Raw genomic sequence first — 26,826 nt, 5'->3', positions numbered from 1 at the left:
ATTAGACTTTCTTCACTGTTTTATCTCATATCTACTTTTGCTGTCATCTTGCTACTCATATGGGGAAACTGTGGCTGAGCCCTCATACCCTCTTCATGTTTCTTGAGCAGCATATAGTGTAGCAGGTAAGTCCTATACTTGATTCTCTAACCTCAATTCATAGTTCATGAAAATAATTCCCTTTCAGAGAGTCAGAATTTTCCTGTGAACCAGAGATCACAGTAATTATGAGTTCATTGGCTAAAACAGTGACTATCTCATACTATGTGCCATGGACATTAATTTTAGCTCTTATTAGTATCAATATTATTGTCTTTATTGAGGGAATAGGATTAAATTTAGGGCATTGTGCATGCTGAGCAAGCACTGAACTACTGAGCTATTTCCTCAGTCCTTTTTATATTTTATTTTTAAGTAAATTCTTAGTAAATTGCCTACTCTGGCCTCCTAGTTACTATGTAGCCCAGGATGTCCTTGAAGTTGCAATCCTCCTGCTTCAAACTCCTGAGCAGCTGGTCTTAGTGGCATGTGCCACCATACCTGATTAGATTTAATGTTGTTTAGATTGAAGCTTATTCATTAAAAGCTTGTGTGAAATTCCTCACAGTGATCAATATAGCAGTTTGATCTTGTTTGCAATAGCTTGAAGTGATCTTCTGTTACCTCACTAACTTGTGATTTCTAATTCTTAGTTCTTCTCAATCTTATTCTTTTTAGTACTTATGTTAATGTGCTGTATATTCTGTGAAACTTTTGCTCTACTAGAGCCAAAATCTCCAACATCTTCAATTCTTTTTTATTCTTAAAACTTGGTTAGCCTTGAAAACCTACTTATCTTCCTATCACTTCTCTGTTTAATTTGAAATTCTTCCTTTATTTTAAAAGTGGCAGGTGGCATAAGGCTTTGTTGATAGTACACTTTCCACTTCTATTAGCCCATTTTAGATTTGTGTACATCTCTTCGTGCTTTAAGTCATACATTTTTATACTTTGTCACTTATGTATTTTCATGTCAGTTACTCTTCCACACAGTTATTTCATTAACCACACACACTATACATTTAATATTGCCTTCTCAGGTCCCTCTTCACTTACAATGAGCTACTCCAACACCATTCCACCTAAGCTTCCCGCTGCCATGGATGATTCTTGAAAATTGTTTTATCTGGAAATTGACCAAGTACTCTCCATCCAAAATTTAAACATTACTTTATGATCACAACTTTCTGCTTTTTCCTTTTTACCTCAGTTATGACACTGCAACTGTTCATTATGTACATTCCTCAATCTCTACTAATGACTTCTTATCTATTTTGTCACCTCTTTTATTCACATTTTCCTTACAGAGATTCCATGATTATTATACAACAACTATTCAGGACAACATGTAAAATTTTGTTGCCAAAGTTCTTTCTACATATCTCAAACACAGTATTTTGAAATGTTTTTCTCTTACCAAATTTATCTGAACTATGAAGAATATATTTAGGCAAAAGGAGCTCTTATAAAGTTAATAATGAATATTAACTCAGCATTTACTTCATCTGCTTTGTTGTGAACCAAGGTTTTGTTTGTCAATCTGCCTCTTTGAATTTCTTAATAGACCTTCCTTGGATGTCCATTGTTTACTCCCAGTAGACTTTAACATTTTTGACATTAGAGGGAGAGAAATTATTTACTCCTTGCCATCAGTTGCACAAGAGTACTTGCTATGACACCAATTCATTCCATTTTATGTAGTAATTATGTTCTGTTTTTAATACCTAAACTTATATTTTGTTCCCAAACTCTTTTCTTTCCCATATCTTCTTTCTAGTCTAATTTATTAAATCTTTCCTATCAACATAAAAAAATGTATGCAAAGAGTCTCACCAGTGATCTCTGACTTCTATCACTGCCTTTACTCAATTACCTCTATTTCCCTCTTTATTCCTTCACTTTGAGCATCCTGGAAAAGTCATTGATGCTCATTTCATTCTATGCATTTATAATTCAACCTGTTGCATTCCGATATTTTCTATTAGAATGGCAGTAGAATTACTCTTTCCAAGTTCATTAACATTCTTATCCCTCTCAATAGAATGAGTATTTCCTATTTGAGTTTTCTTTAGCATAAGATCTTTGATGTATTTCATTGATATATTTCATCATGAGAAAATTACCTTTTGGTTTCTAAAACACCAAAATATCTTGGTTTTACTATCTCTCTGTCCATTTTTACTTTCTTTGATGATCTACTTTCTTTGTTTATGCTTGAAATAACTCTACTATGTTAGTATTCTTCTAAAGCCAACTGGCAACATTTTTCCACATCCTTGTTTGTTGGGAGATATTGTCCAATGCAGTGGGACAATTGTCTGTTATATGGTACAGACACAAAAGTCTAGCTATCCAGGCCAAATTTCTCCTCTAAACTCCAGGCACACAAATCTGTCTCACAGGCAACCTCAATCACAGTCTCCAGAGATACCCAAATTAACACATTCATAGAGAATTGATAAATTAAAAATCTTCCACCCCAGCTACATGCACTAGATTATATATGTCCTAATTCAGTGAATGGTACCATCCTTCATCCACTAATACACATGATCATAAAGAAGAAAACATATTTTCTACATACATCTTATTTCAACCAATAAACAATTATTAAACATTACTGATTATTTAAGCTAATTTAACATATTTACATTGTAATAATTTCTATAATTAATTTATTTAGACTCCAAATCACAGGTAGATTATTGCTGCAACTTTGGTTTAAACTATCAGCATCACTACTCTTTTTGTGCCTATGGCAGCTTAAGTATACTTTTTAATAGGCAAATCTTATGTATTGTTTCTCATCAAACTTGGGATAGGGTCCAAACTTCTTAACATGGTTAATTAAATTTTTGGTAAGTAAGCTTTTATTGTAGACTTGTTTCATCACTTGCAATATCTTTAATAGAATAAATGACTATACCTAGCAGGATTTAGTGATTAGTAGACACTCAGATTGCACTATTAAAATAATTACACAAATGAATTCAATTTTTGTTCTTCTAAACATTTTTTTACTGCTTTTATTACCTTGATGTTCTTCCTACTACATATTACTTTTGGATAATTAACTAAACGAAATGAACTCCAATATACTTTGAGGCACACTGTGTAAATGCCAACACTTAACATTTCTTAGATATTTGAGCACATTTTGTATGATGTATTGTTCCCTATAGAATATATTCCTTGAATTGTATCATTTTCAATAATTTTTGAACCAAAAATATAGTGATGTTTCAAAACACAAGCAATTATGCTTTGTTTGATCTTTGGGGACCCAATTTACTGATAGGCAAAATTCAAGCACTTGAATGGGAGATCACTATTCTGAGCCTAAGTGTAATGAAGAAATAATGAATAATAGCAAGGATCATTTTTTCTATAAACACATTTTATTCAGATAACCCCACCAGCAAGAGTCAAACAAGATCATTTTAACATATAAGAAACAAATAAAAAATGTTTAACTAATTATTTGCTTATATGTGATATTGCACATTTCATTACAGTTGGGAATTTTTGCAAGAAGTCATGGTTTACAGTAGGTCCTAGTAAATTGGATGGACCTCTGATAATCAGCAAATCATTTATCATTGAAAGGTTTTTAAGTTTTTTTCTTTCTGTAAAAACCACAAATTTACTCTCAAGATTTCCCTTTAAAGCTAATGTATTTTTTAAATTTTAATTCATTATATAATTTCTACTGGTTCAGCTGTCACTCTCTGGCCATTAAATTTACAACATCTCAGAACTTTTACCAGAAAATACCCAAAATTTGTATATATAAGAATATGAAGACATTGCAGGATTAATGTGCCTCTATCAGGAGTTATGTTCTATCACATTTGTCTGATACAGCAGATTGTTTGTATTAATGGTTTCAATTATAGACCTTCCTGTAACCTTACTCTTTTCCCTCTAAATTTGGAGTAACCTTTCTTTGGCACCATTCATGTGACTTCTTTCACCTAGTGTTTTAGTAAAAAACTTGCCTCCAACATAGGCTTGAAAATGACCTAGTGTTACAACTCCCTGCCTTGCTCTTTTGCCTTTTTCAGAAGCACAAACTCATGTCACCCCTTGTTCACATCCAGTTTTCCCAGGTGTGATCATCTTCGATTAGCCAGGTCCTAGGTAACCTGCTGCTAGGGTACACACTCATGAATGGACCCAGACAAGTTTTATCAAGCCTGCTCCCAAGCAGGAAACAATCCTGTGACTCAAGATATGTAATAAGTTAATTTGTTTAAGCCTATTAGCTCTAGAATATTTCAATTAATAATTTTTGTGTAATAGAAAATATTTACTGGAGAGATCCAAGATGGTGATTGTGACACAGCCACAGACCGCGTGCTCTGTGAATTAGGGACCTTGCTGAGATGCTGGAGAACCGCCTAGCTGTGGTACAGCACAAGGTTCAGCACTCTGAACCCCTAGATTGTGGACAGCTTTTCCACACCACCATCTACTAAAAGAATAGCAGGCCTGACAAGTCCCCACTCCACAGACCTGTGGAGCACCTGCTTCACTCGGACGGGCTCCCCGCCCCTCTGGCCTGGGCCCCAGCTCCACGTGGGACGTGAGATCCCTGCACCGCTGGGCACCCTGCCCCTCGAGCCCTGCCATGGAAACAGCTTCACGTGGGATGGCCAGATCCCCACATCTCAGGCCTCACCCAGCCCCATGTGGGATCACAGGATTTGGCCCCATGTGGGATCACAGGATTCCACCCCACTATGCTCCCTGCCCCTCAGCCAGCAAGGCCCCAACTCCACAGGGGACTGTTGGATTCCCATCCCACTAAGCTCCCTGCCACTCAGGCCCCACTGGGCTCACTGCCCTTCTGGCCCCGCCAAGCCCCAGCTCTGCAGGCTGGCCACATAGCTGCTCCACCAGGCCCCCTGCACAGCAAGCTGCCACAGGAGGACTCCAAACATGCCTAAGAGACACAGACAGAGAGGACTGGATGCTAAAGGAGTAACATCAGAACACTTAAGACTGTAATTCTATTGTTCCAAACTGGTGTTTTGTTTGTTTGTTTGTTTTGCCTTTCTTTAAGGGTTTAGTTGTCTGGATTGCTGTTTTTTGTCCAGGATTTCTCCCATTTTTTTCACTTTTTTGTTTGTTTCTTTCTTTTATCTTTCTCTTTTTTCTCCTTCTTTCTTGGCTTTGTTAGTATTAATATTGTAACTCAGCTAATACTATTTCAGGGGCAGAAACAGTACCTAGTGGAAATACGGAGGACAAAAAGCAATGAAAACTATTCTCCTCCCAAAAAATAAATTAGTACAGGATTTAGAGAGAAATGAAGAAAATGGATACTTAGATCCAGACTCCAACAAAATAAAGATAAACTATACCAAGGAAAACAATGCAGAAGCCCACAAGAACAACCTGAAAGAAGATATCCTGCAAGTGATTAATGAGAATTTCATTGAGATGTTACTTGACATGGTTAACCAAAATGTACTCAGGGCACTGAAGAAATTCCAAGACAACAAAAATAAACAGTATGAGAAAAAACAAAAACAAATAAGTGAAATCATAGGAGCCCTAAGTAAACATCAAACTGAAACAGAGAACACCATAAACAGAGATAAATCAATTAAGGTTGAAAATTGACAATATTAAAGAGAAAGTGACCCATGATATGGAAAACCTCAGAAAAAAGAATGAAATAGAAATACAAAACAAAATGGAAGACTGTTCCAACAGAATAGAACAAGCAAAAGATAGAATCTCAGAACTTGAAGATGAAATGGCAATTAAAGGAAAAACTGAAGAACTATTAGTCAAACAACTCAAGACCTGTGAAAACAATATTCGAGAACTCATTGACTCCATCAAAAGACCAAACATGAGAATCATGGACATTGAAGGAGAAGAGGTGCAAGCAAAAGGCATGTGTAATATATTCAACAAAATAATAATAGAAAATTTCCCAAATCTAGAGAAAACTATGCCCATTCATGAATAGGTAGCCTCCAGAACACCAAACAGACTTACCAAAATAGAACTAACCCACGGAATATTATCATTAAAACAAAAAGCACAGAGAATAGAGAGAGAATATTGAAGGCTGTAAGAGAGAAAAAAACAAATAACATACAAAGGTAAACCCATCAAAATCACAGCAGATTTCTCAATGGAAACCTTAAAAGCAAGAAGAGCATGGAGTGAGGTCTTCCAGGCACTGAATGAAAATAACTTCAATCCTAGAATACTTTACTCAGCAAAGGTACCATTCAAAATAGACAGAGCAATAAAAGTCTTCCATGATAAACAGAAACTAAAACAATATATGACCACCAAGACAATACTAAAAAAGATTCTTCAAAGATTTCTGCACACAGAAAGTGAAGGCAAGCAAAACCATGAAGGGGAAGGCAATACCAAACCACAGGAGAAGAAAAGGCAGAAAGTAGAGAGTAACATTGATTCAGCTACACACATCCAAACCCTTAAACAACAAAAACAACTAAATGACATGAATCATCACATACTTATAAATACTAACACCAAATGTTAACAGACTTAATTCTTCCATTAAAAGACACTGATGGCAAACTGGATTTAAAAGGAAGATTTAACAATCTGCTGCATACAGGAGACCCATCTCATTGACAGAAATAAACACTGACTGAGAGTGAAAGCCTGGAAGAAGATTTACCAAGACAATGGCCCCTGAAAACAGGCAAGGGTAGCAATACTTATCTTGGATAAAGTAGACTTCAAACTTATGTTGATCAAACGAGATAAAGAAGGACACTCCATACCAATAAAAGGGGAAATACACCAAAAGGAAATAACAATTATCAACCTATATGCACCCAACGTCAATAAACCCAGTTTCATCAAAAATACTCTGAAGGACCTAAAAACATATATAAACTCCAACACAGTGGTAGTGGGAGGCCTTAACAACACCCATCACCAATATAGATCATCCAAACAAAAAATCGATAAAGAAATCCTAGAAATAAATCACATAATAGATCAAATGGACCTAGCTGATGTATACAGAATAGTTCATACAACTTCTGCACAATATACATCCTTCTCAGCAACCCATGCAAACTTCTCCAAAATTTATCATATCTTAGGCCACAAAGCAAGCTTCAGCAAATATAAGAAAATAGAAATAATACCATGCATTCTATCTGACCACAATGCATTAAAACTAGAAATCAACAACAAAAACAGCAGTAAAAAACATGCAAACAATTGGATGCTGAACAACACATTGCTCAATAATCAATGGCTCATTGAGAAATAAAAGAGGAAATTAAAAGGTTCCTGGAAGTTAATGAAAATGAAAACACAACCTACCAGAACCTATGGGATGCAGCAAAGGCAGTCCTAAGAGGAAAGTTTATAGCCATGAATGCATACATTACAAGGACAGAAAGATCACAAATCAATGATCTAATATCACAGCTTAAACTCCTAGAAAGACAAGAAAAAGCAAATCCCAAAACAAATGGGAGAGAAACAATTAAAATAAGGGCTGAAATCAATGAAATAGAAACAATAACAACAAAAAAAAAATACAAAGAATCAGTGAAACAAAAGCTGGTTCTTTGAAAATATAAATAAGATTGACAGACCCTTGGCAAACCTGACTAAAATGAGGAGAGAGAAAAAATCTAAATCAGTAAAATCAGAAATGCAAAAGGAGCGATAACAACAAACACCACAGAAATCCAGGAAATCATCAGAGAACTTTGAGAGACTATACTCTAGTAAATTTGAAAATTTTGAAGAAATGGACAGATGTCTAGAAACTTATAGCCATACAACCATCCAAAACTGAACCAAGAGAATTTTAATCACCTGACTGGATCTATAACACAAAAAGAAATTGAAGCAGCAATTAAAAGTCTCCCAAAAAAGAAAAGTCTAGGACCTGATGGATTCACTGCTGAATTCTATCAGACATTTAAAGAAGAAATAATACCAGCCATCCTTAAATTGTTCCACAATACAGGAAGAGAAGGAGCACTGCCTTACTCATTTTATGAAGCAAATATTACTCTCATCCCAAAACCAGACAAAGACACCTCCAAAAAGGAGAACTACAGGCCAATTTCCTTAATGAATATCGATGCAAAAATCCTCAATAAAATAATGGCAAACCAAATCCAACAACATATCAGAAAGATCATACACCATGACCAAGTCAGATTCATCCCAGTGATGCAGGGGTTGTTCAACATATGCAAATCTATAAATGTAATACAGCACATCAACAGAAGCAAAGAAAAAAACCACTTGATCATCTCAATAGATGCAGAAAACCTTTGACAAAATCCAACACCACTTCATGATAAAAGCTCTAAGAAAACTAGGAAAAGAGGAATATACCTCAACATTGTAAAGGCTATATATGACAAACCTACAGCCAAAATCATACTTGATGGTGAAAAAATGAAACCATTTCCCCTAAAATCAGGAACGAGATGAGGGCACCCACTATTCCCACTCCTATTCAACATAGTGGAATTTCTAGCCAGAGCAATTAGGCAAGAAGAAGAAATAAAAGGAATACAAATAGGTAAAGAAACTGTCAAAACATCCTTATTTGCAGGCAATGTGATCCTATACCTTTTTTGAAGACCAAAAAAACTCTACCAAAAACTCTTAGACACCATAAACAGCTATAGTAAGGTGGCAGGATACAAAAATCAACTTACAAAAGCCATTAGGTTTTCTATACACCAACAATGAACAAACTGGGGAGAAATATAGGGAAACAATTCCATTTCCAGTAGCCTCAAAAAAAATCAAATGCCTAGGAGTAAAGTTAACAAAGGATGTGAATGACCTCTATAAGGAGAATTACAAACTCCTGAAGAAAGAGGTCAAGGAAGATACAGAAGATGGAAAGATCTCCTGTGCTCATGGATTGGTATAATCAACATAGCAAAAATGGCTATACTACCAAAAGCAATCTACATGTTTAATTCAATTCCCATCAAACGCAGAGAAACTAAAGCAGATACCTTAAAGCAACTGAGGCCAATAGGAGAAGGGGACCAGGAACTAGAGAAAAGGTTAGATCAAGAAGAATTAACCTAGAAGGTAACACACATACACAGGAAAGCAATGTGAGTCAACTCCCTGTATAGCTGTCCTTATCTCAACTAGCAAAAACCCTTGGTCTTTCCTATTATTGCTTATATTCTCTCTTCAACAAAATTAGAGATAAGGCAAAATAGTTTCTGCTGGGTGTCGAGGGGGTGGGGGGAAGAGTGAGAGGTAAGGGAGAGGGTGGGGGAAGGGGAGAGAAATGACCCAAACATTGCATGCACAAATGAATAAAAAAAAATTCTAACCCTCCCAAAACAATAAGACAAAAAAACCCCAACAACAACAATAACAACAAAAAATCCCAATGACATTCATCACAGAGATTGAAAAATCTACCCTAAAGTTCATTTGGAAACACAAGATACCACGAATAGCCAAGGCAATACTCAGCAAAAAGAGCAATGCTGGAGGTATCACAATACCTGACTTCAAATTATATTACAAAGCAATAGCAATAAAAACAGCATGGTACTGGCACAAAAACAGACATGAAGACCAGTGGAACAGAAGAAAGGACCTGGATATGAATCCACACAACTATACCCATCTCATTTTTGACAAAAGTGCCAAAAATATACAATGGAGAAAATACAACCTCTTCAACAAATGTTGCTGGAAAAAGTGTTTATCCATCTGCAAGAAACTGAAACTAGATGTATGTCTATGACCCTGTACTACTATCAACTCAAAATGGATCAAGGACCTTCCTTAATTTCAGACCTGAAACTCGAAAGTTAGTACAGGACGGAGCAGGAAACACCCTGGAACTAATAGGTATACTCAAGAATTTCCTCAATAAAACTACAGCAGCTCAGCAACTAAGAGAAAGGATGGACAAATGGGACTTCATAAAATTAAAAAGCTTCTGCACAACAAAATAAATCTTCTCTAAACTGGAGAGACCACCTAAAGAGTGGGAGAAAATATTTGCCAGCTATACATCAGACAAAGAACTGATAACCAGAATATACAGGAAACTAAACTCTCCTAAAATGAATGAACCAATTAAGAAATGGGAAACTGAACTAAACAGAACTTTCTCAAAAGAAGAAATTCAAATGGCCAAAAAACACATAAAAAATGCTCACCATCTCTAAGGGGGGAAATGGGGAGAGAGGGTGAGTAGGGGGACGGGGGAAGATATGACCCAAACAATGTACACACGTGTGGATAAATGAATTTTAAAAATGTATATGTTATTCTTTGCAAAAAAAAAAGAAAATATTTCCATTGAGTAATATAGAAAATTGCTAGTCAGTCCCATGTACAGAAGAGACATATAAACACTTAATTAGACCCAAACTACTATGCATCTGACTTGCCACTTGGGACGTATAATGCAGTAAATACAGTTGCTCGTCATGTTATCTATGGCAGGAAGCAAACCAACTTATAAAAGATAGCTCCTCACATTCTGCTGGTCCTTTGGAAATACTAATTATCCTCTAGTATGTTTACATTTTGATATTTTGATCATAAGCTGGATTTTATGTGATCCAATGAGTCTTTAGTTTTGCTGTACTACAGCAACAATTTCTTTCTGGCATAAGTGCTACTTTAATACCTAAGAATGAGTGTTAATTGAACAAATGTTGGGGCAGGTTTCTATGATAAATTTCTCTGTTAAAACAAAAGTGTTTCTCTAACTAATGACTTAAGCTCATGAAATAGTAGGTGTGGAGTGTTCCCTATGAAAAACTGTCAAACTTGGTTCCCACTCAGGTCTTTTTCAGTAAGTCAGAAATAAACTTAAAACTTATTAAACATAGGAAGATAAGTAGTGATATTGAGAGTGTTGCAACTGTATCCCTCAGTGAGTAAAGCTTTAAGTAGAATTCTTGGCATGTTTGACATAAGGCATAAAATGCTCCTAGAAGTATAAATATACATAAATTTCAGTGAAGATATAAATAGTGTTGCCTTGAACAAGAAGTATGAGATAAATGAGAGATTATCAGTCCCATATAATAGATATGAACATAAGAATGCAGATATTTGTTTGTAATATTAATGAGTAGATAGAATATACAACTGAGAAGTCTTGCAAGATTTATTTTGTGTGTGGTTATTAATCAAAATTTCTTAGAACACTCACTCTGCAAGAATATGCCCATAAAACTATGCACCTTTCCTACAAATTCTATTTGAGCTATACCACTGTTCAAGATTTAGTTTTTCATCAGAAAAGCCCATTTGTGAACACTGTGTTGCATCATTATTTAGTGACACCAAAAAACAAAATGGTGCCTGGTAAATCTCATTAAAGCTTTTTTATGTTAGAGGTGGAAATAATTTTTTCTTATGACAATCAACATACATTCCCAACACAGATGGGCTTTCCTTGCTTGCACTGCATTTGACAACACCCCCATATGAGTTCTTATACAAAGTCCTATTTGTTGGCTTTGTATTCCATAGTGTTGCTTCCTGAAAGGGATGCTTTTCACCATAGGGCACAAAGATGCACACATGACTTTAAATGACATATCATGATACTCTTACACAGAAAGACATGAATTCGTGGAAAGGGGAAAAGCCCTTGGATGCTCAGCAAGGGCATCAGCTTGGAGCCTGCTCTACTCATTGACAGGGAGACCATACTCCAAAGTGTAATGATACATAAAATGTGTGCCTGGTAAATGACACTACAGCCATCATAGATAGAATAAAAGATACTGAGCCAAGAAGAGAATAGGAGTAACCCCTCTCTCCCTCATGTCTAGTGAATGTTGAAGAATCTGTTCCATCTGACTCTATAGCCTCAGGTTCTGCCAGATTATATATCCAGTTTTCAAATAGAAATACTTCCTTTGTGGGGCTCAGAATAATCACTGTGCTGGAGACCATGGCTACCATCTGCGTGCATTGTACTCATTTTGCCAGTGAATTAGCAGTCAAAAAAGAAAAGGAATTAGTTTACTGGTTCTGTAATCAATAAGATCATCATGAAGAATTTGTGTTTCTGTCAAATAACATGGAGAATAATATATGTAACCAAAATTCAGGAGATTTACTGTGACATGTAATATTTTTATACTCAGTGGAAACTCTTCATAGGTAATTTCAGCAAAGGTAACACTATAAGGACAGGCTATCAAAGTGTTAGACCCTTCAGCCTATGCAGGTCTGGGTTATTTGACCAGATGTATGAAAACAACATGCTAGATTTCCAAAATACAGACTATAGATGGAACAAATCTGGATGTGGTGGTAAGGGCGGACAATGCTGGATACCAATGAGATTCTTGCAGACTTCTGTGTCCCAAGGTTTGCTATGTTTTCAAACTTTGTACTTCTGTACATCTCCTCTAGAGACATCTCTTTGGAAAAGTGAGTCTGTATCTCTGCATGATACCTACTTTTCAACCTTTAATATCATCTTGGTTTTGTTTCCTCTCCCTGTCTCGCTTCAGTTTCTCCTTACTCCATTGTCCTAGAATTTTACATCTCCAACAACATTAGTCTCTTAAACTTTTCCTGGGTAACTCAGTTACACATATATGAAAGGGAATTATCTTTTAAGATATATGAAAAGTTTTATTTCATGAATTAGAAAATGTGCCTCAAAGTTATCAAGTACCTTGAAGGAACTTGACTAGGAATAAAAATTTAAACTGGATTTCTCAAAGTTATGTTCCAGTTTTGGAATATGACTGTGTTTGATCAGAGTGATAAATGGCACAGTTCCATGGAAATCTGGGAGTCTCTGAGATGCTTGAACTCTCCATCACCGAAATGGAAAGGAGTTTAGAGATGTCCATAGGAAATATTTCTCTGCAGTGTGTGTGTGTGTGGGGGGGGTGGTTTCCTTTCAGAATATAACAAGTAACATAGCTGAAAGCAACCTTATGTGTCAAAGTAAGTTCTCCCTAATCTCTGCATTGCAGTAATTTGTGACTCTATAAAATCTTTTTAAATGCATTTATTCTTTGGGTGACATCTAGTGAATCATTCATTTTTAAATAAAAAGTATTTATTCAACATTTGTAACTTTAATCATGTCGTTGTGAAAAGAAGCTACAGAATCAAGTAAAACTTTATTGAAATCTTGGCTAAAGATCTGTGTGTGTGTGTAAACTAAGCCCACTGTCTCAACTTGTTTTTTAGTACAATGGAGTTAGTCATAAATAGCCAGAATTATTGTGCAAGTTACCTGAAGTAATAGACTTAAATGTATTCTCCAAATTGCTGAGACATAGTAAATGTTCAATAAAGATCAGTTTTATTATTTGTGAAATTTTGAATGGGCTCACTTGCTATTGAAAATACAAATTTGAGAATAACATAAGGTTTTAGTATTCATCTTCACAAAATATATGGCTTGTTTTTGCTTCAAGAAAATGACATACTAATTTTAAATATTATCGATGTAGAGATGATTTGTTTTGGACATCACCAGATGTTATTAGCAAGTACAGAAGTACCTCACTATGAAATTTTTAAAAAACTTTTTACTTATAATTTTTAAATGATGGTGAGAAAATAAAATTTTACCTTTGTACTCAATGCTTTTTTGTTTTTGTTTGTTGTTTTGTTTTTGAATCTGTCTCTCTTATAGGCCAGACTGGCCTTGAAATTGTAATGTTCCTATCTCAGTCTCTTGAGTGTTGGGATTACAGGTATGTACTATCATGCCTGACTTACAAGTTTGTGTTCTTTAGGAAATCAGTTATCATGATATTGTAGCAACAAGGGTACAGTAACACTGACCCAGAATGAGGCTGAAAATCATTCTGTATAAAGGGTCACATGCAATTCCAATGTTATATAAATAAGCAGAACAGGTAAAAGGTATTAAGTTACTCTGGTGTACTGAAATAAAACAATAACACTTCACAAAAGCAGGTAGATAACAAATTGACTTTCATTATGTCATCACAACCCACCAAGATGAAGATAAAAGTAGGTAAAATACAAGACTTTTAAAGAAGCAATTATTATATCATTGGGAGTAATTAAGCAAAAAAAATCCTTTAAAAGATGTACATCTATTTTTCCTGTGAAATCTAAACAAATTGGCTTCTTCATTGAATCATTTTTCAAATATTTGATAGAATCTCTGTCAATGTACACTAAAGTTCTGAATCTCAAATCAGAACAATATTTTTAAAAAACTTATGGTCAAAATGTATTCAAGGAGCTTGTCTCTCAGTTGAATTATTCTAAAAATAATTGTGAATGTACTATTATATACATACTTCTGAGATCACAATAATGAACACAGTGATTCTCTATTTCAGGGAAATCAGGAAACAATGTCCAAGGAGAAGAAGGTTTTTTTTTCTTCTAATAGATAATGGCATTTGGTCCAAGATAAATCTAGACTCATTACCTATTTTAAATTCTTTCAATTCATTTATTAATACTCAAAGGAACCTTCTCTATACTTCTCTTTAGAGCATTTTTTACCTCTTTATTTCGTAAACTGTAAATCAAAGGATTCAGCATGGGGATCACTACTACATAGAAAACTGCAGCAAATTTGTCTGTACTCAGGGAATGGCTAGATTTAGGTTGTAAGTACATAAAAATGATAGTTCCATAGTATATAGCAATAGAAGACAAGTGAGAAGCACAGGTGGAAAAGACTTTCTGTCTTCCTTCAACCGAGTGTTTCTTCAGTATTGCAGATAGAATGAACATGTATGAAATGAGAACGATGAGAAGAGAGCAACACACATTGAACCCAGCCATGGTCAGCAACATCAACTCTTTGACTTGGGTGTCAGAACAAGCCAGAGCAATCAAGGGAATATCATCACAGAAGAACTGGTTGACCATGTTGGAGTCACAAAAAGACAAAAGAAACGTAGTCACTGCTTGTATAAGTCCCATGAAAAATCCATAGATGTATGTGCAAGTGACTATTTGAAAGCAGAGTTTCCTAGGCATGAGAACTACATAGAGTAAAGGATTGCAAATAGCCACATACCTATCATAGGCCATTATAGAGAGCAGGGAAACTTCACACACTGAAAATGTGACAAAGAAACACACTTGAGCAGCACATCCATAGAATGATATGCTTTTAACTTCACACAAACTATTAACCAGAGCATTTGGGGTGACACAGGAAGTGTAACAAAAATCAACAAAAGCCAGATGACTTAGGAAAAAATACATAGGTGATTGAAGCTGGGGACTGATTTGGATTAGCAAAATCAATCCAAGATTACTCATTACAGTAAATAAGTAGATGGTTAGAAGGATCACAAAAAGAATGACCTGAAATTCTGGATCATCTGTCAGTCCTAAGAGAATAAACTCAGTCACGGCTGAATGATTTCCTTTGGCCATTCAGTAGATGTAGAAATGTCTATAATAAAGCACTGCAGAGCACATCTTCTCAGTAATCTTGATTTTGTAGGAAGTGATGCAACAAGATAGGGATGGCTCACATAACATGTTACAGCTACTCAAAGGACCCTTTTCTATATTTTCAAATATGTTTTGGCTTTTCCTACACTTTTACTGTGATGTGGTACAAGTAGGAATACCAAGGTAGAAAATTCTTCATGGAGTAAAATATAAGTAGATGATTTCATTTAAAACTTTGTTAATGGTAAGATAGATAAACCTATGTTAAACATAAGCAAAAAGAGAAAATTAAAAAATGGGAAAATTAGAGTATGATAAAAATATAAATATATAAAGAAAATACTTCATGTTATGATTATTCCACAAGACATGTAAGTAATTTCTTAAAAATGTAACTAAATCTTTAGGTGAAAAAAATATTTATTAAGAAATGGTAAAATGTAAGGCCATAAGCAATATTTTTGCATTTTTATTGGCATATATTAAACTGTGCGTAATAAGAAGCTTTATCATGTCACTTTAATATGTGTGTATGATGTCATAATCTTTCTTATCCCTGTGCTCCCTCTCCCTTTTCTTTTTCCACCTCCCTAGTAGTTCCCCTTTGTTTTCATGACCTGGGCTGTTTTGTTTTGTTTCCCATAGCTTCCACAGATGAAGCAAACATAAGATAATTGTCTTTGTGGGATTGATGTAAGCCAATATGCTAATGGTGTATCTCTCTAGGGCATGTGGTTTTTGGCATTTTTGAGTATTTATTGCATATATAAATGCTCTGAATTCTCTTTTCTCAATATGTAGTATTTGTGAATGAATAAAAAAAATCAGCACTATTTTGAAAATCATATACATGCCTGTATATCTAAAAAAATATATATATGTACACACAATTTTCCTTTTTTCAGACTAATAATGTATTTTAAAATAATTGAGAAATCTTCTTTTATTCCATACCTTCAACCATGCAGTGATAGAAGGAAAAAGTAAAATCAACGCTCTGGACTTTGACTCATGTAAAGTTCTTTCTGGTTATTAGAAAGATGACAGATTAAAATTCTTCCTTTAAGTGCAGCAGAGAAAGTACAGTTTTCATTTTTTCTACTTCTATGTCATCTAAGATAATCTTCACATCAGCCTTATATTTGGGCAAGACAGATATCATGTTTATTTATTCATACAGAAACTGTTCAAAGTTTGGCAAAATATATCAGGTGTCTATCAAGGCCCTTATACCCAAAATGCTAACAAACTGTCCTGTTTGTTCTGTAACATTCCCCTGTCTACAGGAAATGAAAACAGTCTTTGCTTTCTTGACAGGGTTGAATTTTACATGTTCCAAAATTTTGGATACCCTGGAAATTACAATATTAGCTAAAACATTAAGTGCTCAGGTAGCATGGATTTTTATTATGAACATTATTGTTATCATGGAAGCTCCGTTTTGTTCTGGAGGAGCTACACTGCTGTCCTTAAACAAGTGCAGGAAATTACTCCCTTTGCAATCACTGGGCAGCTTGCCTGGGATACCTCACATGCAGATTCCCTTTCCTTCCGGCCCTTAGTATTTGTAGGATAATCATCCACATGCTCAGAGATTTCCTCTGAAGCTTATGCCCTGAAAATTATTACATGTCCTACATCTTCAACCTTTTCATTTTCTTTCCTCAACTGTTCAATGTTTGACCATCAAATCCCAGGTAATAGGCAGTCTTCCTTATGCTGTCTATCAGAGGTAAAACTCAGTGCAATCTTGCAAAATTGTGTATATGTGTATTCATATATATGTATGTATATATATATTATGTTAAGTAGATTGAATAGATAGAAAATTATTGTTGGATAAGTGTTATTGTCAAGAATCCCTTGTCAGACTGTTCAGATACTGTTTATTGTTCCTTATTGTGGGTCAGTCAGAAAAACAAAACCACTTACAATATCATGAAATTAAGGAATTTAAAATCACAGTTAGGACCTACAATAATTTTGTAAGGAAGAGGATAGTACAGATCAAGAAGCCAGAAGGTGGAACATCAGAAAAACTTACTCCAACATGAACCTGAAGTGCAGATGTGAAGAATGAGTTCATGCCTGTAGAGAGGTTAAAGAAGTGGCTGGGTCTGTTTCAAAGAGACCTTCAGAAACATGTGAATGTCACCACTTTGGACATCTGTCCTCCATATCTGGTATAAATAACAACCTCTGCATTTGTTGGGTCTTGCAGATATAACACATTTTTTCCCAATGACAAATTTTGGCTTAAAACTTTGAGAGAAAGGGATTTTGTAAATCCTCACTTCTCAACTATAGAGACAGTTATTATGTTAAATTCATAGCTGGGATTAGAAGAGGCTGCTCCCTTGGCAATTCAGCCTCAACACACATCCTTTGTAACAAAATTTAACAACACTGTCCGTTATAACTTGAGTCCATTCTCTCTCATAAACTTAATGCTCTATGCAACCCGAGAGGGTTAGAATCATCACAAAAGATCTTTATCTCCTTTTATCCACCCTGGGAGAAATTTATCAATCTTTTAGGTGAATCACACTCCTTACTTGAAATCCTGAAAATCAAATGTTATGATATAGCGTTAAATACTATCAACATACTTCATATTAATTCATGATTGGACCAGATGAAAATGAGATTCTTAAATATAATATGAGATGCTGATATATATGAATGCCCAGTGCAGTTTAATCCCCAAATACTCATATGTCTGGGCTTTTGAAATTCCTCCTGATATAGTAGTATGAGGCATACTGAGAATAACCTTCAAAAGTGAAGAATAAGTTATGGCATTTTATTTTTGGTGGCTACTTATATCTTACTATCTCTGCTGCTCTTACCCATTTGCTGAGCAATTCATAAAGATACCTGATTTGAATGGTATCCAGAGCAAAAAACAAAACCAAAAAGATGTGCAAAGCAGTGCTTCCTGCTGGTAAATGGCAATGGCACTAAGTGATAACACATAGCATTTCTAGTACAATTTGAATTCTAGGGAAGTATGGATGTTTATGAAGGTTTGTTAGGCCCCTAAAGGACATTAGAGTTGAGTCCTTTATGATTTGAGAGGAAGGAGACAATTTCTCCAGTAGATAATTATTTGTCTTTTGAGACTAAAGTTTCTGACTGGTTATTAGCCCTTGGAGAGACTGAAAACCTAACTAGAGGGAACCGAGCTCCCATGATTCCTCAGCTGGTCATCAAGGGCCAAGTGCTGTCTGAATCACGAGTCCTCTAATCTGCAAGCAGATAGCAGAACACTATCATGTAGTGGTGTTAGGTTCAAACCTATCCTGAAGGCAGATGTTATTTGGACAAGCATGTGTCTTAAAATTCCATGGCTTCTGTGCTTTACATTTACTTTATTGAAAACAAAGGAAGAAAATAATGGAGACTAATATTTAGATACATCTGTAAAATTTGTAGGCACCACCCAACAGTGATTGGAAATAATAATTTTAGAGTGGGAAAATTTGTTTAGTGTCAAATATAGCAAAAATAAGGTCTCACTCCAGGGTCTAAGTTGAGCAGGTTGCCCACTGTGAAAGATTTAGATACAAACAGCTCAGGGCCCCCCATGGCTGTGACACAAATTCACCCCATGTGCCCCATCCATATCCACATTCATCATTAATGAAATGTCCCTCTGGAAATTTGGAGACAGTAGGAAATGAAGTGACTTTCAGTCTTGTGGTGTTTAATGTGAATAGAAATTATTTTGTCTCTAGGACTCTCATGATTCCTTCCAGAAGTCATAAAATTGTGCTAGACTAACATTTTAGCTGGAATAAAGGCTATAATTTCACATCTGTTGGAATTATTTTTCTTTCTGATTATAAGAATAGAATGTTAACAGTGGCACAACTTTGTGAGAGATAGAGAAAGCAAAATTTGTAACTCTGAGATTTACAAAATCTAGTAGTACTTTCACTTTAGCAAGGCATGTCACAAAGGTGGGTGAATGAGATCCCCAGTATCTTTCCTGTTATTAATGTTTACAGTCAGAGCAGTGAGAAATAGATTTGAAATTATCTAGCTAGCATTTTAAAAAATTTTTTAATTCATTTATTCATATGTGCATACATTGTTTGGGCCATTTCTCCCCCCTTGCCCCCTGCCTCTTCCTTCCTCTCCACCCCCCTTCTCTTCCAGGCAGAACCTGTTTTGCCCTCTTCTCCAGTTTTGTTGAAGTGAAAACATTTAGCAATAATAAGAAAGGCATAGAGTTTTTGTTAGTTTGAGATATGGATAGATATACAGAGAGATTCCTAGCATTGCTTCCATGCACTTGTGTATTACAACCTGAATTGATTCCTCCTCACTACTTCCTGGTCACCTTCCCATAGTGACCTCTGTCATTTTAAGGTTACTATATTAGCTCCTTTTCAGTGGCCATATCAAACACTTTGAAGTTTTGGGTTTCCTACGTTTTCTTATTCCTCCTGTTTATGTGCTCCCCTTAGAATGTGACCCATGCCTAATAATATTACTGTATTTGTTTTATATCTGAAGTTCACATATGAGGGAAATCATACGATTTTTGGCTTTCTGAGCCTGGTTAACTTTGCTTAAGATGATGTTCTCCAGTTCCATCCCTTTACTTGCAAATGATAAGACTTCATTCTTCCTCTTCATGACTGAGTAAAATTCCATTCTGTATGACAACCACATTTTCTTAATCCTTTCATCTATAGTGGGGCATCTTGGCAATTTCCATAACTTGGCTATTGTGAATAGTGCTGCAATAAACATGGGTGTGCAGGTGCCTCTGGAGTAACCTGAGTTGCATTCCTTTGGGTATATTTCAAAGCAGTGAGAAATAGATTTGAAATTATCTAGCTAGTATTGGTTATTTTTCTCTAGTGAGAATATCTATTTCATAATGGAGCAGCCAAGTCTCTGAGCATAGTTAAAAGGCAATGAGACTATAGTATTTATATTAAGGAGGCTCAAGCTGAAATAAATAGTCAATAGTGAGGTCAAAAGGAGATTTTTGTGTGAAGTGAAGACATTGGAAACTAATGTCGTTGAGACTCTGGCAAGCAAAGAACTACTACAAACTGACATATATTGCTCAAGTGACATGGAAATGCTTTCTTTCTTAGCATCCTGAGTTACTCTCACCTCTCTATAAACCCATCTGCTTAGAGAGAAAAGATGACTAAAATGGGACCAATATACAAGTATCTAAGGAGAATACAAGGCCTTAAACAAAAATCTGAGTATTCTGGGAAGTACTGAAAATAGGGATTGGAGTCAAAATAGATGTTAGAATCACTTTGGGTAATATTGGTGCCCAAGTCATAATCCTACCCAATTCCATGGGAAGAAAGGGTTTTTAGCTTCATCAAAGTAGGATGGTTCAATGCTCACTTGAGTCGAGGTACCAACACTAACATTTCCTTGTAGATGGGGCCTTTTTGATAGGGCCAAAGTGCTGTTGCTTCTGGTAGGAATTAATAAGTTATATGCTCCTACCATTCCACCCCATAAATGTATTCCCCTGTTTTGAAATGCTATGTAGAAGGACTGGTAGAATAAACTTATTGAAATTTTCCTTCAACAATTGAATTACATTTAACATTAATGACTTTTCATTTATGGTTTAAAATTTATATATATGTATATATTTATATACATTATATATGGATTTACATATATATGTATGTGTGTATATATATATACATGTTGAATATATATATATTCAACAATTGAATTACATTTAACATTAATGACCTTTCATTTATGCTCTAAAATTTATATATATATATATAAAATGTCCAGTTAGTGACATTGCTAACCCAGATTTGTCAATCTTTTGAGAGACAGCAACAGCTGATAAACCTCAGTAAATGCAGAGTTCTGCTTTCCAAGTAGCTCATTGAGATTATGTGAGTGATTAATGAGTCTCTGGCAGTGCAGGAACACTTTTTGTCTCTATTCCTCAATACCAGAAAGGAATTTCATTACTTTCTCAAATTCTCTGAGTATTAGAAACACAATGTGTCACAACTGGGAATTCTTCTTGCTCCTTATATCAGATAATCCTGCACTGGAGGCTGTCTAGCAAGTCTCCAAATAATTAAAAAGATCTTGCTGTGGATGCTGTCAATATTTATATATAGTCACTTCTGCCCTTATGTGATTTCCTCTTGAATATGAAGCTTGAATGAAAAGACGGATGGTGGTTATTCAAGGGTTCAATAACATGGGCTTTAGTATATACAACTGGTCCTTATATATTCATGCTGAGTGTCCAAACTGTCAAATGCATAAAATGATATTTTTTTACTCAACTTTGCAACCTTCCATAAAAGAAGCAGTGATTGGTCATCACTAGTAAAACCTGCACTTTTTTCCTTTCCTGCTTTCTATATGCTTTGTCCTAAGCAACCAATTTATGGGAATATTCTCTTTGCTATTATAATATTCCAAGCAACATTGCCACTGAACAATTTCCTACTCTTAATTTATTGGAAATTAATTATATGTATGATTTTGTTTGTCAAAAGGATGCAAAAATGATTTACATGCATGGAATCTAAAGTCTTATCATTCCATTCTGAAGACAGTGAAGAATAGAATTTGAAATGGCTTGCTGGTGTTTAATAAAAGATATGGTGTATTACTATACAATCATAATTTTACCCTTACAGGTAAGTTAGTTTTACATCACTGTGACAAAAAAAACTTGCAAAACGACTCAAGGGAGGATATATCTAATTTGTTTGACAGTTTTAGAGTTTTTAGTCCATCATGGTAGTCCATAATGGGGTGGGGATAGGACCTGACAGAGCAGAACAATGAACAGAGCAGCTCACATCATGGTGGACAGGAAGGAGAGAGAGACACACACAGAGAGAGAGAGAGAGAGAGAGAGAGAGAGAGAGAGAGAGAGAGAGAGAATAGGTATAATAGTAGGCTCTCCCCTTTCTCCTCTTCTATTCCATCTAAGTTCCCAGCCTGTAGGGTAGTACTACCCACATTCAAGGAAGGTTGTCCCCATTTAGTTAATCTTGTCTGGAAATGCCTTCTTAGATACAGAGATGTGATTTACTAACTTTCTCAGCACTTCTGAATCCAAACAAATAGACAAACACAATTATCCCACCAAATCTCGAAAACACAAGTTAATTAACAGAAATATCTCATCTCATGTTAAGACTAATGATCTAGCAAGCAACTGTTTTACCCATAATTCTGTGTTTTGAGAGATTATAAATTCCTATCTCTCAAAGAAAAAATGCTTCCAAAAATAGAAACAAGATATGGATTCCTAATTGTCAAAAGAGTGGCATGTGTTGGCACATCTGTTGCTTTTTTCATAAGCAAGAAAATACATCAAAAATGTCCATAAACAAACTCCAAAACCCTATAAAAATATTCCATTACATAGTGTGAAGAACATTGTAGATGATAGGAAACTAATATAGTAACCATGATTACTTCTAAACTTCCTCTGAATAAAAAAAAGAGAAATAAGCAACTATATTCTCCAGAAAATCTTTTCAAATAAGATATCACTTTAAAGCTTGAAAATGAGATAATATGTTGACATATTTGACTGGTTAGGAGAGTAATAGAAGTCATAATTTCCTGGATGTGCTTGCATTCTGACCAGTGGGCAAATGTGAGTTTCATGTCAGCCCCTTGGCATTACTTGAGAACAAACTGCCTTAGCATTGACATCTCAGAAAGATAGCAGCATATTTCTCAAACATTCCAATTAATGCAGAATTTCACAGGAATGTGTAGTAGCTAATTGTCATCATCAACTTGATTGGACTGAGAGATGCCTAGATTAGCAAAGCACAGTTCTAGGTAAGTTATTAAGTTTGTTTCCCAGGGGGATTAACTAAATAGGCAAGACCTATCCTGAATGTGGGTGGCACCATCCCATATACTGAGGATATAGACAGAATACAAGGAGAAAAAGGAAAGAGCCTTTGTGAAGGCATTCTCTCTCTCTCTCTGGTTTTCGCCCACCATAGTATGAGCTCCTCTGGTCTTCTATACCCTCCCTGCCATGATGAACTGAAACCTCTGAAGCTATGAGCCAAAATAAATATATCCTCCCTTAGCTTGTTTTGTACAGATATTTTCACAGTAATGAAAAATTCACTAAAATAAATTGGAACTGAGAAGTGAGGTTGTTTGTGTGACTACATGATCATGTAGATCAGAAACTTTTGGAACTGGTTTGCAGGAGAAACTTGCGAAAAGTTTGGAAAATGAGGAATAGAACAGCGATAAAATGTTAAAAGTAAATCTTATTAAGTGATTCTAATTAGAGCTCAGAAAATCAAAATGCTGATAGGAATTCCTAATAAACACGTTGAAGAGGTGCGGAAGAACAAGGAATCCAGAGATCCTGCTGATGAGACTGAAGCTGACTAATTTGTTCTGAGAACTGACTTTCTCCCCCTCCCCTTCCTAAATATCCAAAGACTGTACTGGCCAGTGTCATTTTATTTTTTCCCCCCGACAAATATTCTAGAAGCTGATGTAGGACTGTATAGGTAGATCCAGACTGTAAGATGTTGTTTTAGGGGATAAAGGGGAGAAACTAAAAATATTTTACTCTTTTTTTAAAGTGTTGGTCTTTCTAATGTAGCTATTTTTCTTGTTGCATCTTTTCTACTTCAGTACCTTGGGGTACTGAGTTAATGGCTAGTACTGTATTGTCTCTGTGAAAACATTTGTGAAGAGAGTATGAAGTGGCTTCATACAGATATTAAATGCTGAATATCTGTTCACTTTTCAATCCCAATTCTGTCCCAACCTTACCAGATGCTACTGTACTTGAATGGTTAATAACTACACAGTGCTGTTAAAAAAAAAAAAAAAAGGAATTCCGACATTAAAGTTGGTGCTCATGAGATTTCAGATGGAAAGGAGGACTCTTGGAAGACTATAGGCCATTCTAGTGAAAAATTTGACTATTTCGTCCAAGAAATGAGACTTTGAGTGAGGGTTGATTTAAAAGTAATGGACTGATTAATCTGGTGTAGAAAATTTCAAGGCAGCCCAGAATTCAAGCTGTTGTTAGTTTATGTTGAATTGTAAGCTAAATGCAGAGTGGAGAGGTTAAAAAAAAACTTGTAATTTTCCCAAAAATGAAGCATGCACAAAATTAAGGCACAGAAAAGGATGGCTGTTGAAGAGATTAAGACCATGAAAAGGAAGCCAAGTGCTTTGTTCTGGGATTATAGGAAAGATGCTTTGTGGGCATCACAGGAATTGATCAACTGCACCCCTCACAGGCTTAAGGATGTAAAGGTTTTAACTTGTTTGAAAGACTTTACTTTGAAAAGAGAGCTGCAGTGCTCCCTATTTCCTCATAGCCATCTAGAGAAGTATTTCTCTTCATTCAGCAATCCAGGGACTCAGAAGCTGTTGCATCCTTGGTTTTGAAAAGGGCCTGTTTACTGTGGGCTTGTTGCAAACATTGACATCATCCATGTGTGTTGGTTTTGCAGGTGTACCGAATGCAAGAGTTACGGGGTCATGGAAGCTTCCACCTGGATTTAAAAAAAAATGATTGTCAGGCAAGAAATTTGTGGCAAAGTCAGAATCTCTGTAGGAGCTTCTGAGATGGAGATGTAAAAGCTGTGAGTGTGAAACTAAAGGCACAATAGAAACCCCCAGAAGTTAGAAATGCTAAGGACTTGGAATGTCTGGTGGGCTAAGCTTCAGCAGCCAGAAAAGCCAGCTCAAGAGAGGGGCCATATTGATTGCAGGTTGCAAGGGTGGAGCTTACATCATGGTACCACGTGCACCAGAAGCTGAACATGAAGCTGTAGGATTTAATGCTTGCACTGCTGGGGTTTGGTCTTGCTTTTGTCTGATCCCCTGTTGATATTCTTCTATTATTCCCCTTTGTAATGAGAGTCTTTACTCTGTAGCATTGTGTGTTGAAAGTATTGGAAGTATGTAACTTTCTTTTTTATTTTATAGGGGTTTACTGCTAATAATTTGCCTTGAGTCTTGGGAAGATATGGACTTGAACTTTTAGCAATACTGGAACTGTTGAGAATTTGGGAAGGAATAAGTGGACTGCTTTGTATAGAGAATAGTTACGTCCTGTTAGGTGGCATTATGATCTTTAGTTGTCTTTATTTGGAGATTAAGTATGGTATAGGGAGATGTTTTGGGGTCTCAGATTCACAAGGGGCCAAACTGTGATTGCAAAAGTCTGAGTGTCTTTGAGCATTAACCAAGAGGGAAATACCAACCCTGCATGTGAGTAGCATCATTTCTTTGGTGGATGTCAATGGAATAAAAGAGGAAAAATGACAAAACCCATTACTGCAGGCATTTTCTCTTCTTCCTGACTGCCATGTGTACTGCTCTGCCATGCCTCCCCTGCAGTGGTGGACTAAAACCTCTGAAACGATTTAGCAAAATAAATCTCTTTCCTTAAGTTGTTTTGTCACAGTGACAAAAAAAAACTGACTAATACATGGCTAAGGTTTTGGGCTGAGGTCTTTACTATCTGTTGCATTCATATTTAGGCTATCGTTTTCCTAGTTCTCCATTAAATACTTCTATAGTCTTTAGTCTCTAGGATGTTCCAACATTACACTAGCCTTAAATCTTATAATAAGACTATGTTGAATAAGAGTGGAAAGAGTAGACACCCTTGTCTCATTTCTGACTTTAGAGGAAATGGTTTCCATTTGTCCCCATTTAGTATGAGGTTAGCTTAGGCTTGTCATATATTGCGTTTATTACATTGAAGTACATTTCTTATATTCCTAGTTTCATCAGAGCTTTTATCATGAAAATGTTTGAATTTCGTTGAAGGCTTTTTCTGTATTTATTGAGAAGATCAAATGGTTTGTTTCTGTTAATATGCTGCATTACATTCAATGATTTTCATGTGTTCAACCATCCCTGCATCCCTAGGATGAAGCTGATTTGGTCATGGTGCATGATCTTTTTGATAGGCTTTGAATTCGGTTTGACATTTTTTTATTGAGGACTTTTGCATCTAAGTCCATTAAAGAGATTGGCTGGTAATTTTCTTTTTTTGTTGTGTCCTTGTCTGGTGATGAGATGAGTGTAATACTGGCTTAGTAGAATGATTTTGGCATTGCCTCTTCCCTTTATATTTAATGAAAAAGTTTGAGGAGTATTAATATTAGTTTTTCTTTAAAGGTCTGGTAGAATTCAGCAGAGTAGACTTTATCAGTAAAGTCGATCAGGTTCTGGACTTTTTTTTTTTTAAGAGACTCTATTGCTGCTTCAATTCTATTGTTTGTTATAGATCTGATTAAGTTATTTATATCCTCTTGGTTCAATTTTGGATGGTCATATTTGTCTAGATATTTGTCCATTTCTTCTAGATTTTCCAACTTATTT

General features: G+C 35.5%; 1 protein-coding gene across 1 annotated transcript; it reads right to left on the bottom strand.

Moving 5' to 3' along the window:
- Positions 1-14,487: 14,487 nt before the first annotated feature.
- Positions 14,488-15,444, bottom strand: LOC109676279 (olfactory receptor 5AL1-like). Its single transcript, XM_020152744.2, has one exon. It carries the CDS (start codon positions 15,430-15,432, stop codon positions 14,488-14,490), a length of 945 nt encoding a protein of 314 aa, XP_020008333.2. The 5' UTR covers positions 15,433-15,444.
- Between the last annotated feature and the right edge of the window lie 11,382 nt (positions 15,445-26,826).

The sequence above is a fragment of the Castor canadensis genome, chromosome 1, assembly GCF_047511655.1.
Source record: "Castor canadensis chromosome 1, mCasCan1.hap1v2, whole genome shotgun sequence".
NCBI classification, from domain to species: domain Eukaryota; kingdom Metazoa; phylum Chordata; class Mammalia; order Rodentia; family Castoridae; genus Castor; species Castor canadensis.
Note: the sequence above shows the minus strand (reverse complement) of the source record. Positions and strands in the feature narration are given on the sequence as shown.